Below are 18,061 nucleotides of genomic sequence, written 5' to 3' on the forward strand. Positions count from 1 at the left end.
CTTGGTTCATCTTTGTTGAATTGGTTGTAGGTCCTTTACACAGATCAATGAAATAATAAGTGCAAATTCTGAAAAGAAGCTCTCAGTAAGGCCAAGATTAAATATAAGAAGGATATCTCGGCAGGACAAGGAGCAGGGATCTATCCACATCTCTTTAGGAATCATTTATTTGAGGAGAGTGAGGTGCACTCTGTAAATAGAGAAATCCACTGGTTGTAAATTTGGCCACTAATGTCTGACTGGAACAACACCACCTATCTGCCACCTTTAATACCATTTTAAATGCCCAGACAACTTTGTTCCACATTCCCGTAAGATTCCAAGAAAATCATAAACTTTTAGGAGAAGAACATTCTCACCCTCACTCTGACCTGTTTGGTTCTTATTCCATAAACCAGAGGGTTCAGCAGTGGAGGCACAAGGAGATAGAAATTTGCCAGGAGGATATGAGTATGATGAGGGACATTTATGCCAAATCTATGGACCATGGATGAACAGACTATTGGAGTATAAAAACACAGAATGGCACAGACATGAGAAACACAGGTTCCGAAGGCCTTCAGACGAGCCTCAGCAGTTAGCCTAAGCAGAGCACGAAGGATCATCACATAAGAAGTTAAAATTAGCACCAAGTCCATCACCAACACCATGAATCCAACAGCCATGCCAACATGGTCATTGAAGGAGCCATCAGCACAGGCAAGCCTCACCACTGCCATATGTTCACAATACGAGTGCAGGATAACATTGCTGGTGTATTGGTCGAACCTTCTCAGCAAGAGAGGCAAGGGAAGGATGAAAAATACACCCCGCAGTATGGCTAATGCCCCACTTCCAATGATAACTCTGGTGGTCACTGTGACTGAATATCTAAGAGGGTTGCATATAGCTACATAGCGGTCATACGCCATAGCCAGAAAGATTCCAGATTCAATGGTGGAGAAAGCATGCACACAGAACATCTGGAAAAGACATGAAAGGAAGTTAATCTTATTATAGTGGAACCAGAAGACGCTAAGAAGCTTGGGCATAGTTGTATTAGCTAAAATAAGGTCTATGAAAGCGAGAAGAATAAAATAGATGTACATGGGCTGGTGAAGGCTCGTCTCCATGACAATGATCAATACAACCATATAGTTTCCAATGATGGCTGAGAGAAATATCAAGAAAAACGGGATGGAGATCCAAACGTGTAAATGCTCCAGGCCTGGGATCCCAACCAAGATGAAGAAAGATGGCTGGAAGCAGGAATTATTGGGGGTTGCCATAGTAGCTTCCAAAAAGTTAGAGGATACTAAATGTGTATTCAATACTGTGACTTATGTGAATTTTTCTTCAGTTGAACCTTAGAATGCAAAAAATAAATGTAAACTATAAATAATGCAGATAACACAGAGTGTAATAGCCAAGAATGCATTTCCACTGCAGTGGCTCAAAAAAACTAATCTTGGTAAAAAAAATGTCTGCCATGAACCTTTAAGGAAAATAACTTGTGGTAGAAGGCTAAAGCATGAACTATAGCATGTTGGTGCATAGGCCTTGTAGTCAGCAGGCAGTCAAGAGAAACACAATAGACAGAGAAATCATTGGTGCCCCATTTAAAAATTTTGCTTTTTTATGCAGACTTGAGTTTTCTTAACTTCTCCCTGACCAGGTCTAATTTTGCAAATCTGACATGTGTCTCTTTATGTGGTAATAGCTTTGGAACGCTTTTACTTATCCAAGCCATTCTGAGAATGTTTTCTCATGACACATTGTACTTCATGTTAATGCTAACTTTGAGTCAATATGTTTTACCTTTATTTTTTTTTAAATCCAAAAGTTAACAAAAAATTTTAAAATCACTGTTTTCTACATTTGAATCTCTCTGCTTTTAAGACAGATAGTGTATTTTAGATAGATCCTAAAATATTCATTAATTAACATTTCCAATATATATCCACTTTATGAAATATATTTATAGAGACGGCCATCACGGATGCGGAAATACCAAATATGTCTATTGGTTTTATTTTTTTCTATTTTTAACATTTTTTTAGATTACTTTTAATTAGGAAATTTAATTTTTACATGTAAAGCCTTTTTTTTTAAATAAAAACACTGAATTCTTTTTAATTTTTAAATTTTAATTTTTTAACACTTTGCGTCCCCCTTAAGGTCGAACAAGACCTCTGGGGGGCATCTAAATAATTTTTTTTGTTTTTTCACTTTTGATTTCTCCTGTAACTGCGGCTGACATAGTACCAACAGTTACAGGGTAAATACACCCCCCAGAGAGGCTGTACAGCAGTATACAGCACTGTACAGCCTCAGTGCAGGGCTTACATAGGAGCCTCAGTTACAGGGTAAATACATCCCAGAGAGGCTGTACAGCAGTAGACAGCGCTGTACAGCCTCAGTGCAGGGCTGACATAGGAGCCCCAGTTACAGGGTAAATACATCCCCAGAGAGGCTGTACAGCAGTAGACAGCGCTGTACAGCCTCAGTGCAGGGCTGACATAGGAGCCCCAGTTACAGGGTAAATACATCCCAGAGAGGCTGTACAGCAGTATACAGCACTGTACAGCCTCAGTGCAGGGCTGACATAGGAGCCCCAGTTACAGGGTAAATACATCCCAGAGAGGCTGTACAGCAGAATACAGCACTGTACAGCCTCAGTGTAGTGCTGACATAGGAGCCCCAGTTACAGGGTAAATACACCCCCCAGAGAGGCTGTACAGCAGAATGCAGCGCTGTACAGCCTCAGTGCAGGGCTGACATAGGAGCCCCAGTTACAGGGTAAATACATCCCAGAGAGGCTGTACAGCAGTATACAGCACTGTACAGCCTCAATGCAGGGCTGACATAGGAGCCTCAGTTACAGGGTAAATACATCCCCAGAGAGGCTGTACAGCAGTATACAACGCTGTACAGCCTCAGTGCAGGGCAGACATGAGAGCCCCAATTACAAGTTAAATACACCCCCCAGAGAGCCTGTACAGTAGTATACAGCGCTGTACAGCCTCAGTGCAGGGCTGACATAGGAGTCCCAGTTACAGGGTAAATACACCCCCCAGAGAGGCTGTACAGCAGAATACAGCGCTGTACAGCCTCAGTGCAGGACTGATATAGGAGCCCCAGTTACAGGGTAAATACTCCCCAAGAGAGGCTGTATAGCAGTATACAGCGCTGTACAGCCTCAGTGCAGGGCTGACATAGGAGCCCCAGTTACAGGGTAAATACAACCCCAGAGAGGCTGTACAGCAGTATAGAGCGCTGTACAGCCTTAGTGCAGGGCTGACATAGGAGCCACAGTTACAGTGTAAATAGACCCCCCAGAGAGGATGTACAGCAGTATACAGCGCTGTACAGCCTCAGTGCAGGACTGACATAGGAGCCCCAGTTACAGGGTAAATACATCCCCAGAGAGGCTGTACAGCAGTATACAGCGCTGTACAGCCTCAGTGCAGGGCAGACATAGGAGCCGCAGTTACAGGGTAAATACACCCCCAAGAGAGGATGTACAGCAGTATACAGCGCTGTACAGCCTCAGTGCAGGGCTGACATAGGAGCCCCAGTTACAGGGTAAATACATCCCCATAGAGGCTGTACAGCTGTATACAGCGCTGTACAGCCTCAGTGCAGGGCTGACATAGTAGCCCCAGTTACAGGGTAAATACATCCCCAGAGAGGCTGTAAAGCAGTATACAGCACTGTACAGCCTCAGTGCAGGGCTGACATGGGAGCCCCAGTTACAGGGGAAATACACCCCCCAGAGAGGCTGTACAGCAGTATACAGCGCTGTACAGCCTCAGTGCAGGACTGACATAGGAGCCCCAGTTACAGGAGAAATACACCCCCCAGACAGGCTGTACAGCAGTATACAGCACTGTACAGCATCAGTGCAGGGCTGACATATGAGTCCCAGTTACAGGGTAAATACACCCCCCAGAGAGGCTCTACAGCAGTATACAGCGCTGTACATCCTCAGTGCAGGGCTGACATAGGAGCCCCAGTTACAGGGTAAATACACCCCAGAGAGGCTGTACAGCAGTATACAGCACTGTACAGCCTCAGTGCAGGACTGACATAGGATCCCCAGTTACAAAGGAAATACATCCCCCCAGAGAGGCTGTACAGCAGTATACAGCGCTGTACAGCCTCAGTGCAGGGCTGATCAAGGTCTATGGAAGACCTGACAGCTCCTGCACTCTCCCGGCCCTGGGGGCCACATGACCACCAGGCCCGGACAGGAAGCGCTTATCGCTTACACAGCACTCATTCAGAACTGTGTATACAACAATCTAGAAGGCAGGGACACCTGGGAACTGTCTCTGCCTTCTCTCTGGGGTGCCCTGCTGTCACTGACAGTGGGCTCCCCGCTCGGTAGCTGCACGATTAGCGTGCAGCTACCATCTCTGAATGAACGTTCAGAAACGTCGGCAGTCGTGAAGTGGTTAAACTATTTGAAGGATTTGTGTGGTTTGTGTTGTGCAAATACATTTTGTCATTGTCCTCCTATCCCCAGCTTTCAGGTTCTAAGCAAAGCTAAAAAAAAAAATTCAGCCCTTATGGATATTAGTAATTTTTGTCCAAACGCTAATTATGCATGTGTTTTATCCCGAACTTCCAAGGTAGTGAGGGAGCCTAGTATGCTACCCTATGTTTCTTGGCAATATATATGCGTAGTCTGGGGAGTTCTCTTTCTCGTCATGGAGAGAGCCTAGTATGCATAGTATGTGTGAGTATAATTCAAGCAATACCCCACTGGATTTCTCGGCCAGATATTCAAATTAGCTTTTCTAAGCCTACCTGATGGCAGCAGATGTATGATGTGCTAATTGTCATATATTTTCCTCAGAAACCCAGAGGGGTGTTGACTGAGTTAAGTTATTCCTTATGCATACTCAGCGCCCTGCATAAGAAGAACTAGTACCCCAATGAAGGACTCTCAGGCAGCCAAGCAGTTTCTTTGATTAGCTATATTATAGTGTAGATACCAAGAAAGAGCTGGATTCCTGGTATGAGACTGTTCCTATGGAAAGGAGACCTGCTTTCATGTCTCTTTTCCAGAGAAGCATTATACGGAGATGCAAGCAGCAATAGGTAAAAATCTTACTATGAAATAGCACTAATTGAATAGTTTGAGGCTGCCACCGAAACTTTGTGGAAAAATTTGCAAAATGTAGCAAAAGGAGACATGTATAAATATAGATATTATAGATAATCAAATGCATTCTATCAATGTAAAATTCATACAGAATTTACCCTAAAAATTGGATTCCAACAAACCCAAATATTTGGCATTTCATTTCAGGCAAATCGAGAGAGATCCAATGTATCCATGTAAAAAACATGAACAGTTCTACCTGTTTTCCAAAACATAAAAAAAAAGCTGAATGTGTGACTACAGTATAAAGCCTTCTAATCATTGCTCAGCCTTTTAAATGGGCTTCCTAGCACAACTAGCATAAAAGCTAAGCCACTCTCACATCTGTAAATAGCTGTCCCAGAACAAAAACCTTTTTTTAGAGCAAACAGATGGAATAATATTTTTTAGTTGAGAAGCATTGGGGGGGGGGGGGGGGGGGGGCTGGGTTCTATTTCTATAATGGAGACCACTTAGTATATATGATGACTATTGTAGGCTAGGCAATGCTCAACTCTAACATCAGCTGGCCTCAGAAATAATGAATGTATCTTTTTTTATAAGGAAAGCAAATAGAATAGCTCAGTAGAAAATTATTTGCTTCTTTTCTATTGAGATAATGAATTCCCCCCTCATATTATTAAATAAGAAGCATTAATACCTGACTTATCAGCAGCTCGCCATCCTTCTCAGAGATTTTCACATTGGTTGATGGAATTCTTTCAGTAGCAGCATTAATCTGGCACTAGGAGCTATAGATGAGGTTGGTAGGCTTTATATGTAATGTGGGAGCTATACATGAGGTGTTATAGATGAGCTCTGGGAGCTATATATGTGGTTTGGGAGCTTTAAATGAGGTCTGGGAGCTACAGATGAGGTCTGGGAGATACAGGTGAGGTCTGGGAGCTACAGGTGAGGTCTGGGAGCTACAGATGAGGTCTGGGAGCTACAGGTGAGGTCTGGGAGCTACAGATGAGGTCTGGGAGCTAGAGATGAGGTCTGGGAGCTACAGATGAGGTCTGGGAGCTACAGGTGAGGTCTGGGAGCTACAGGTGAGGTCTGGGAGATACAGGTGAGGTCTTGGAGATACAGGTGAGGTATGAGAGATACAGATTAGGTCTGGGAGACATACAGATGGAGTAGAGTTAACACTCCTGTTTTCTGAGATTTCTGAGTTTTGTTATCTAATCTAAGCAAACACCTTTAATTGCTTTTCAATGGCTTTTGTCTCAAGATAACGCGATGAGTTAAGAAATTTGAGTTAAGAGCTTGAGTGCTAACCCTGCTACAGCTGTACATGAGGTCTGAGAGATACAGATGAGGTCTCGGAGATACAGATAAGGTCTGAGAGATACAGATAAGGTCTGAGAGATACAGTTGAGGTCTCGGAGATACAGTTGAGGTCTCGGAGATACAGTTGAGGTCTCGGAGATACAGATGAGGTCTGAGAGATACAGATGAGGTCTGGAAGATACAGTTGAGGTCTGGGAGATACAGATGAGGTCTGGGAGATACAGATGAGGTCTGGGAGATACAGATGAGGTCTGGAAGATACAGTTGAGGTCTGGGAGATACAGATAAGGTCTGGGAGATACAGATGAGGTCTGAGAGATACAGATGAGGTCTGGGAGATACAGGTAAAGTATGGGAAATACATATTAGGTCTGGGAGATACAGATGAGGTCTGGGAGATACAGATGAGGTCTGGGAGATACAGGTGAGGTCTGGGAAATACAGGTGAGGTCTAGGAGATACAGATAAGGTCTGGGAGATTGTCACGAGGGTGTCAAGAGCCACGCCTGACTCCGTTGTACCCGGGGTCAGGAGGTCGCAGCGGTTGGCTGCACGCTCTATGTCAGATAGGGAAGTTTCCTTATTGTAGCTTTCTGGGTTTGCTTTACAAACCCTTTTGGCTCACTCAGGGATCCGTAGCTCCTTCTCTCAGCTGTTCCTTGTCCAGCACTCCCAATCCTCCTTATATTCCCCTCTCACACTTCTCTGGTTGCCAGATATAGAGCTTCCTGCCTGGACATCTATTCTGACCCACTGGAGCTGTGTTGCTGCGTTCTCTGAGTGTTGCCTTAGAACGCTACCCTCCGGATCCCTGTTGGACCTTTGTGGACAATTGTTGCCGTCCACCTGGGTGTTTGTGTTTGTCTGTGTTTGTCTGTCCTCTCCCTGGTGTTTCCCTCTTAGTGCAGTGGTGAGGACTAGCGATCCCACCGGCCCGTTCATTATCTAGGGCTCATTTCAGGGAAAGCCAGGGTTTAGGCACGTGATCGCCGCACGGGTGAGGAACCCGTCTAGGGACGTCAGGGCAGGCAGGTGCCAGCTGCAAGGTGAGTTAGGAGTCACCACCTTTCCCTCTCCCTTGGGCAGGGCTTTCCCTGTTTTCCTCCCTGTGCGTGTTGCCGGTCATTACAGAGATACAGATGAGGTCTGAGAGATACAGTTGAGGTCTCGGAGATACAGATAAGGTCTGGGAGATACAGATGAGGTCTGAGAGATACAGATGAGGTCTGGAAGATACAGTTGAGGTCTGGGAGATACAGATAAGGTCTGGGAAATACATATTAGGTCTGGGAGATACAGGTAAAGTATGGGAAATACATATTAGGTCTGGGAGATACAGATGAGGTCTGGGAGATACAGATAAGGTCTGGGAGATACAGATGAGGTCTGAGAGATACAGATCAGGTCTGGTAGATATAGATGAGGTCTGGGAGCTTTAGATGAGGTAAGGGTGCTATAGATGATGTCTGGGAGCTTTACATGAGATATAGATGAGGTCTTCTGATTCTTCATTGTGCACAATCCAAGACCCAAAGACCCATCACTGTTCCATTAGTCACAAGAGATGTCTACTTTGACAGTTGGAAAAGAATAACAATTGTCTAAATAACAGCACTATGTCAGTCGATTGCATCTAAGACCTGCAGCATACTATAGTATGGAAAGTGGAGAGGTATGAAAAGTGGCAAATTATAGCACAAATATGGTGTCTATCACAATTTGCGACTCTTCTATGCCATAAAAGTGGTGCAAAGTCTTAAATAAATTTTTGCCACTATAAGAGCTTTACTCATCTCTAATAACCATGGATACAGGTGGCCAAGTGACACAAGTCCATCTCATGTAAGGGAAGATACCAAAGCTGCACAAATAGTGAAAATTGTGTTATATCAATCAAAAGAGCACACATATTTCAGTTGCCGCATTTTATAGGCAAACTCTTCCCCAAAACAAAAGTTTCCCATACATCAGCCACTTACATCTTCATTTTCTTTCCCCCTCTTTCTCTATCACTCTCGGTAGATCGTATATTGTGACCCAGTTTTCGGTGACTCTGGTTTTGTGACTTATATCTATGGAGATGTATCTATCTTAAAGTGCTAGAATGCAGTCTAATTTGTCCTCAGCATGTGAAAGCCTTTCTTGGGTTATTTCCTGCCTTTTTATTGTACTAACCCTCTGCTGCCTGCCCCAAACCTTAGGCCTGCTTACTTGATTGAACAAACTCTGCCTGCCCTGACCTTGGCTTCTCCACTGACTACAGTTCTGCGCGTTGATGCCATGTGCCAATGTCTGTTGTCCATCCTGAGTCAACTGTATACAAAGACTACTCCAATAGATAGAAGCCTGGTGTTTATCCTAAGGCAATGACCATATCCCTGTATAAGAGTGGAAGGGTGAAAGGCAGAGGAGCACTTAGTAACACCCTTAGGAGTAGCCTTAAGTCAATTCTGTTCAGTGATACAATGGGTCTGTACCCGCCATATTACACTAAAATTCAAGATGGCACCTGGTCGGAAGCACACAGGAGGCAAAACTGTAGGAAAGTGAGCAGACTATACGGGAAAGAATAGAGCAAGTATAAGGCTGGCACTCAAATATGTGGGATCAATAAAAATGATAATTTATTCAAATGTAAAATACAGACATAGAATTAAAACCATATAATGAATATGATAAAATAATGGTTAAAATTTGTGGAAATGTAGAACAATGTATATATAACAGTATATAAGAATAAGACCGCAAATTAATAAGCACTGGGAACAACAATCTGTGGGTGATTATCAATATCCCTTGAAGCGCACAAGGTGCATCCTAGTGTGGAGTAATATCCTTCCTGATGAGATCCTCTGGTTATAATCAACACTTGTCCCGAAGTGGCCTATGGCCGAATAAGAATGGTAATCCAGAGAGAAAAGTGTATAGTTCTAACTGATACGTATGTATCACAGGATAAGTCACAAAGTGGATACAATGCTGCAGATCGAGGTTACAGCGGGGCCGGATCTTTCTTACCCTCCAGTTCGGGTCCGGTCACTGAGAAGTCTCTCCCTCTCACCGCTACTCACCACGCCGTGTCAGCTTCCGTTTACGCTGTTTGGCGTCCTCGCTCAAGACAATAGTCACGTGATGCTAGTCTCGCGGGATTTGCCTGTTAGGAGGTCCGGTCTGTTTCTTCTCAGGGTGATTTCAAGTCAGATTTCTATGGAGCGCTCCGATATCTGAAAGACTTTCTTAATAACTTTGGATCCTTCTTTATGGGGGTGAACTCGCCAGACGCGTTTCGGGGACGTCTCTCCCCTTCCTCAGTGGCTGAGCCACTGAGGAAGGGGAGAGACGTCCCCGAAACGCGTCATTTGTATTTAGAGGGTCTATATTTGTTTAGGGGGTTTTAGACCATGTTTATATACAGTACAGACCAAAAGTTTGGACACACCTTCTCATTCAAAGAAATTTCTTTATTTTCATGACTATGAAAATTGTAGATTCACACTGAAGGCATCAAAACTATGAATTAACACATGTGGAATTATATACATAACAAACAAGTGTGAAACAACTGAAAATATGTCATATTCTAGGTTCTTCAAAGTAGCCACCTTTTGCTTTGATTACTGCTTTGCACACTCTTGGCATTCTCTTGATGAGCTTCAAGAGGTAGTCACCTGAAATGGTCTTCCAACAGTCTTCAAGGAGTTCCCAGAGATGCTTAGCACTTGTTGGCCCTTTTGCCTTCACTCTGCGGTCCAGCTCACCCCAAACCATCTCGATTGGGTACAGGTCCGGTGACTGTGGAGGCCAGGTCATCTGGCGCAGCACCCCATCACTCTCCTTCATGGTCAAATAGCCCTTACACAGCCTGGAGATGTGTTTGGGGTCATTGTCCTGTTGAAAAATAAATGATGGTCCAACTGGGCAAGATGCTGTGGTAGCCATGCTGGTTCAGTATGCCTTCAATTTGAATAAATCCCCAACAGTGTCACCAGCAAAGCACCCCCACACCATCACACCTCCTCCTCCATGCTTCACGGTGGGAACCAAGCATGTAGTGTCCATCCGTTCACCTTTTCTGCGTCGCACAAAGACACGGTGTTTGGAACCAAAGATCTCAAATTTGGACTTATCAGACCAAAGCACAGATTTCCACTGGTCTAATGTCCATTCCTTGTGTTCTTTAGCCCAAACAAGTCTCTTCTGCTTGTTGCCTGTCCTTAGCAGTGGTTTCCTAGCAGATATTCTACCATGAAGACCTGATTCACACAGTCTCCTCTTAACAGTTGTTCTAGAGATGTGTCTGCTGCTAGAACTCTGTGTGGCATTGACCTGGTCTCTAATCTGAGCTGCTGTTAACCTGTGATTTCTGAGGCTGGTGACTCGGATGAACTTATCCTCCGCAGCAGAGGCGACTCTTGGTCTTCCTTTCCTGGGGCGGTCCGCATGTGAGCCAGTTTCTTTGTAGCGCTTGATGGTTTTTGTGACTGCACTTGGGGACACTTTCAAAGTTTTCCCAATTTTTCAGACTGACTGACCTTCATTTCTTAAAGTAATGATGGACACTCGTTTTTCTTTACTGAGCTGCTTTTTTCTTGCCATAATACAATTTCTAACAGTCTATTCAGTAGGACTATCAGCTGTGTATCCACCTGACTTCTCCACAACGCAACTGATGGTCCCAACCAACCCCATTTATAAGGCAAGAAATCCCACTTATTACACCTGACAGGGCACACCTGTGAAGTGAAGACCATTTCAGGTGACTACCTCTTGAAGCTCATCAAGAGAATGCCAAGAGTGTGCAAAGCAGTAATCAAAGCAAAAGGTGGCTACTTTGAAGAACCTAGAATATGACATATTTTCAGTTGTTTCACACTTTTTTGTTATGTATATAATTCCACATGTGATAATTCATAGTTTTGATGCCTTCAGTGTGAATCTACAATTTTCATAGTCATGAAAATAAAGAAAACTCTTTGAATGAGAAGGTGCGTCCAAACTTTTGGTCTGTACTGTATGTGTACTGGATATCACTGTATGGAATAACCCATCCCATTACATTGCTGTATACCTTTTTTGCAGTATACTGAAGAAGGGAGGGGGTCAACCCATTCAACCTTCCTCAACAATTTTGGCCCAATTTGGTGTCAGAACTACTTCCCGCACTGGCAGACAGTAGAGGTGAAAGTGATCCTTGGGCAAACCAATAATTAGTCAACCCATCTGTGAACCAGAAAACTACACCAGATTGATAGGGATGGAAGGAGGTTCTGAGTGGCAGTGCAATGCTCTTATAAGGTATGAGTGCCAGGAGTAAATATGAAATAGGCAGTGATGATGATGTCATCCATATTATCACTCCCTGCCCCATGACGCACATTCCCAATAGAAAGCTATGGGTGCCGGGCGCATGCGCAGAAGCTGAAAGCGAGTCCGATGCCCATAGCTTTCTATTGGGCATGCGCCGGATCTCGGAAGGTCGGGGACTGCAGAAGCCGCCCAGCAAAGTGACTATTGAGGAGCTGGGCGGCGCTTCAAAAACGGCGGTTGGGCTGATGCTGGCTGGGCGCAAGAGAAGCTGAAACCCCGCCCCTTGGGCAGAAAGAACAGAGATTAGTTCAGGTTATAAAACATGAGTTTACTGTATTTATAATGTGGACGGGGGGGATACTTATATGTTTTTAATGCACATTAGAAGACCTGTGCATGGATATGTACAGCTAATTATGGTTATTGGGCCTGTCAGTGTCCCTTTAAGTGATGGGAGATAGGCAGTGATTGCACATGCTGGGTGAAACGTAAGACTGGACTCCATGGAAGCCCTCCAAATGTCGTTGCTCACCCATTTTCTTACAGAGGAACTTCTAACTGTGAGTGCAGAGCCACATTGTCTGAAAGATGGAACTTGTCAAACCAGTTCACTAGTCTTTAGGACTAATTGGCTGAATGTTGGTTCTGATTTTAAATGTTCTACAGATTGTGAGGCAGTGACAGGCAGAGTGATTGGCGGCAGGTATTCTTCCCCCAGAATCCTGTCATATTCAGATTTAGCTCCACGAAATGCCCAATATGTAGTGCAAAGCCCAAGCTTTCCTGAGGCGCCTTTGTAGAAAAGCCGGTATATGGCCTAGAGTTTTGGATTGGGGAAGAGTTGGGCAGGTTCCCCAATCTGCAGTCCACTTCTGACAAGAGATCTTTCATGAAGATGCTGGGTCAGAGAGTGAGCGGAGAGAGACCTGGATCTGATGTGCTGGTGCGTGTGAGTAGCTCGCTGTGATGAACTACAAGGCTGACACTACCATGTTTAGGACAGTGAGTGAAATGCTGTTTAGATGGTGCTCAGATGATAATGTTTTTGGGGTTTCCATTCTTACGACCTTTACTATCTACCATAAAAGCCACGACAACCTCATTCTGCGGGTCAGTACGATTGCAGTGATGCCAATATTATATCGTTCATTCTTGATACGATTTACTACTTTAAACAAAATGTAAAACTTTTTTTATTGCCATATTCTGACACTCAGACTAAGCCATGGGAGGACTTGTTTTTTTGGGTGAGGTGAGTTGTAGTATTTTTATACCATTTAGAGGTTTAAGTGAGTTTTTGATAAAAAAAAATAATTGGAGGTGAGGACAAAGGTGACAAAATAAGCAGCAATTCTGCCATTGAGATTTTTTTTCTTTGCAGTGTTTGCCCTGTTTAGTGAATAATGAGATATTTCAATATGATATTTGTACATGAAAAAGGGAAAAGGAGTGCTCTGAATTTTGAAAGTGTATGGTTTAAAATATTTTAAAAATGTTATCAACAGGTTTTTTTTGTCCCTCAACTGCTCAATTACCACGGTTGCTATTGACTATTGCATCTGAGAGGTTAAACACTCAGGATCGGCATTATCTCTGATCCCGGTCACTGTATTAAATAGCCGGCACCCAATGTGTATGGAGAGGGATCGGCTCCTATGCCTGCTCACTACACCTCTTCCGGCATTATGACATACATGTCGGGAAGGGGTTAAACAAGCTCTCTGTGCCACGGGCTCTCAGTCCTCTCTCTGCATCACAAGGACCTGAATACATTTGGTGAATGACGTCACATGTATAAAAGGTCTTTGTGCAGCCACACATATTATCCAGCAGTAATAATACCATTGGTCAATAGATGGCAGCGTGACCTCATCACACAGTACAGTGCAGTACCATACCGATACGGCATTTCTCACTGTCTCCAGTGCGGCTCATCTGTAGTATCCATCACATCCTGCCCCAGGTATATGTCCCCCACCCCCCAAGTGGCAATACGCCATTGTGACATTTCCCACCATTAGATATATCCAGGGCGGCACATACAGGGTTTTTAACTCTTTAGTGCAGGATCTTTCCTTGTGCTGCCCCAGCTGGCATCTCCCAGCAGACCCACACAAGCCGTAGTAACCCATAGTATTTCATATAAAACATGGCAGATCAAACATGACTGCCAGTACATGGCACAGTACAGTACGGGAAGATATAATAGTGTGTATATGCAGCGTCCCACGTATGTGTGTAAAAGGGACACTTTAACCCCTTCACTACCGAGCCACTTTTTACCTTAAATCCCAGGCCAATTTTTGAAAATCTGACATGTGTCAATTTATATGGTAATAACTTGAAAATGCTTTTACTTATCCAGGCCATTATGAGATTGTTTTCTCGTCACATATTGTACTTCATGACACTGGTAAAATTGAGTCAAAAAATTTAATTTTTATTTATACAAAAATACAAAATTTACCAAAAATTTCGAAAAATTTGCAGATTTCCACATTTCAATTTCTCTACTTTTATAACAGATGTTTGGATCATTTTGTGAATGCAATTTTATTTTTTGGGGACGTTAGAAGGCTTAGAAGATTCAAAGCAAATCTTGAAATTTTTCAGAAAATTTCCAAAACCCACTTTTTAAGGACCAGTTCAGGTCCAAAGTCACTTTGCAAGGCCTCATGCACGCGACCGGAAGCCGCCCGAGCGCCTTCCGCAATTTGCAGAACGTAACGGGCTGCCCATTGTAGAAATGCCTATTCTTGTCCGCAAAACGGACAAGAATAGGACATGTTCTATTTTTTTTGCGGGGCCACGGAATGGAGCAACAATTAAAGTGAATGGGTCCGCATACGAGCCGCAAAAATGGCGGCTCGGATGCGGACCCAAACAACGGCCGTGTACATGAGGCCTAAGGCTTACATAATAGAAACCACCCAAAAATGACTCAATTTTAGAAACTATACCCCTCAAGGTATACAAAACTGATTTTTACTAACTTTGTTAACCCTTTAGGTGTTCCACAAGAATTAATGGAAAATGGAGACAAAATTTCTGAATTTCACTTTTTTTGGCAGATTTTCCATTTTGATCAATTGTTTTCACTAACAAAGCAATATTTATTGCCCTGATTCTGTAGTTTACAGAAACACCTCATATGTGGTTGTAAACCGCTGTACAGGCACACGGCAGGGCTCAGAAGGAAAGAAACGCCATATGGTTTTTGGAAGGCAGATTTGACTGGGATAATTTTAAGCTGCCATGTCACATTTGAAGACCCCCTGATGCACCCCTAGAGTAGAAACTCCAAAAAAATGACACTATTTGGGAAACTACGGGATAAGGCCTCCTGCACACGACCGTTGTGTGCACCCGTGGCCGTTGTGCCGTTTTCCGTTTTTTTTTCGCAGACCCATTGACTTTCAATGGGTCCGTGGAAAAATCTGAAAATGCACCGTTTTGCAGCCGAGGCCGTGATCCGTGTATCCTGTCCGTCAAAAAAATATGACCTGTCCTATTTTTTTGACGGACAACGGTTCACGGACCCATTCAAGTCAATGGGTCCGTGAAAGAACACGGATGCACACAAGATTGGCATCCGTGTCCATGATCCGTGGCCGTAGGTTGCTTTCATACAGACGGATCCGAAGATCCGTCTGCATAAAAGCTTTTTCTGATCTAAGTTTTCACTTCGTGAAAACTCATTTCCGACAGTATATTCTAACACAGAAGCGTTCCCATGGTGATGGGGACGCTTCTAGTTAGAATACACTGCAAACTTGGTACAAGACTGCCCCCTGCTGCCTGGCACCACCCGATCTCTTACAGGGGGATATGATAGCACAATTAACCTCTTCAGGTGCGGCACCTAAAGGGGTTAATTGTACTATCATATTCTCCTGTAAGAGATCAGGGCTGCCAGGCAGCAGGGGGCAGACCCCCCCTCCCCAGTTTGAATATCGTTGGTGGCACAGTGTGTGCCCATCGCCCCCCCTTCCTCCCTCTATAGTTAAAAATCGTTGGTGGCACAGTGTGTGCCCATCGCCCCCCCCTTCCTCCCTCTATAGTTAAAAATCGTTGGTGGCACAGTGTGTGCCCATGGCCCCCCCTTCCTCCCTCTATAGTTAAAAATCGTTGGTGGCACAGTGTGTGCCCATCGCCCCCCCCCTTCCTCCCTCTATAGTTAAAAATCGTTGTGGCACAGTGTGCGCCCACCATCGCCCCCCTCCATCTTCCCCCCCCCCCCATCATTGGTGGCAGCGGAGTTCCGATCGGAGTCCCAGTTTAATCGCTGGGGTTCCGATCGGTAACCATGGCAACCAGGAAGCTACTGCAGCCCTGGTTGCCATGGTTACTTAGCAATAGTACAATAGTAGAAGATTCATACTTACCTGCTTGCTGCTGCGATGTCTGTGACCGGCCGGGAGCTCCTCCTACTGGTAAGTGACAGTTCTTTAGCAATGCACCGCACAGACCTTTCACTTACCAGTAGGTGGAGCTCCCGGCCGGTCACAGACATCGCAGCAGCAGGCAGGTAAGTATGAATCTTCTACAATTGTACTATTGCTAAGTAACCATGGCAACCAGGGATGCAGTAGCTTCCTGGTTGCCATGGTTACCGATCGGAGCCCCAGCGATTAAACTGGGACTCCGATCGGAACTCCGCTGCCACCAATGATGGGGGGGGGGGGAAGATGGAGGGGGGCGATGGTGGGCGCACACTGTGCCACCAACGATTTTTAACTATAGAGGGAGGAAGGGGGGGCGATGGGCACACACTGTGCCACCAACGATTTTTAACTATAGAGGGAGGAAGGGGGGGGCGATGGGCACACACTGTGCCACCAACGATATTCAAACTGGGGAGGGGGGGGTCTGCCCCCTGCTGCCTGGCAGCCCTGATCTCTTACAGGAGAATATGATAGTACAATTAACCCCTTTAGGTGCCGCACCTGAAGAGGTTAATTGTGCTATCATATCCCCCTGTAAGAGATCGGGTGGTGCCAGGCAGCAGGGGGCAGTCTTGTACCAAGTTTGCAGTGTATTCTAACCTGAAGCGTCCCCATCACCATGGGAACGCCTCTGTGTTAGAATATACTGTCGGAAATGAGTTTCACGAAGTAGCTCATATCCGACAGTATATTCTAACGTAGAGGCGTTCCCATGGTGATGGGGACGCTTCAAGTTATGTTCGGGTGTCCGCCTGGCCGTGCGGAGGCAAGCGGATCCGTCCAGACTTATAATGTAAGTCAATGGGGACAGATCCGTTTGAAGATGACACACTGTGGCTCAATTTTCAAACGGATCCGTCCCCATTGACTTGCATTGTAATTCAGGACGGATCCGTTTGGCTCCGCACGGCCAGGCGGACGCCAAAACGACTTTTTTTTCATGTCCGTGGATCCTCCAAAAATCAAGGAAGACCCACGGACGAAAAAACGGTCACGGATCACGGACCCACGGACCCCGTTTTTGCGGACCGTGTAAAAAAACGTTCGTGTGCAGGAGGCCTAAGGTGGCAGTTTTGTTGGTACTATTTTACGGTACATATGATTTTTTGTTGCTCTATATTACAGGCAAGATAACAAAAAATAGCTGTTTTGGCACCGTTTTTATTTACAATGTTCATCTGACAGGTTAGATCATGTGGTATTTTTATCGAGCAGGTTGTTACCGACGCGGCGATACCAAATATGACTACTTTTTTTATTTATTTATGTTTTACACAATAAAATCATGTTTTAGTGTCTCCATATTCTGAGAGCCCTGGTTTTTTTTATTTCATAATCGATTGTCTTAGGTAGGGTCTCATTTTTTGCAGGATGAGATGACAGTTTGATACTATTTTGGGGTGCGTATGACTTTTTGATCGCTTGGTATAACACTTTTTGTGATGTCAGGTGAGAAAAAATTGCTTTTTTGACACTTTTTTTTTTTACGGTGTTCACCTGAGGGGTTAGGTCTAGAGTTGAGCGAACACCTGGATGTTCGGGTTCGAGAAGTTCGGCCGAACATCCCGGAAATGTTCGGGTTCGGGATCCGAACCCGATCCGAACTTCGTCCCGAACCCGAACCCCATTGAAGTCAATGGGGACCCGAACTTTTCGGCACTAAAAAGGCTGTAAAACAGCCCAGGAAAGAGCTAGAGGGCTGCAAAAGGCAGCAACATGTAGGTAAATCCCCTGCAAACAAATGTGGATAGGGAAATGAATTAAAATAAAAATTAAATAAATAAAAATTAACCAAAATCAATTGGAGAGAGGTTCCATAGCAGAGAATCTGGCTTCCCGTCACCCACCACTGGAACAGTCCATTCTCAGATATTTAGGCCCCGGCACC

At 44.6% G+C, this 18,061-nt stretch overlaps 1 protein-coding gene across 1 annotated transcript; it reads right to left on the minus strand.

The window, feature by feature from the left end:
• Positions 1–338: 338 nt before the first annotated feature.
• LOC122931298 (olfactory receptor 52M1-like) lies at positions 339–1,274 on the minus strand. Its single transcript, XM_044285363.1, has one exon. The coding sequence runs from the start codon at positions 1,266–1,268 to the stop codon at positions 339–341; it is 930 nt and encodes a 309-aa protein (XP_044141298.1). The 5' UTR covers positions 1,269–1,274.
• Positions 1,275–18,061: the final 16,787 nt, after the last annotated feature.

The sequence above is a fragment of the Bufo gargarizans genome, chromosome 3 (genome assembly GCF_014858855.1).
Source record: "Bufo gargarizans isolate SCDJY-AF-19 chromosome 3, ASM1485885v1, whole genome shotgun sequence".
Taxonomy (NCBI): Eukaryota; Metazoa; Chordata; class Amphibia; order Anura; family Bufonidae; genus Bufo; species Bufo gargarizans.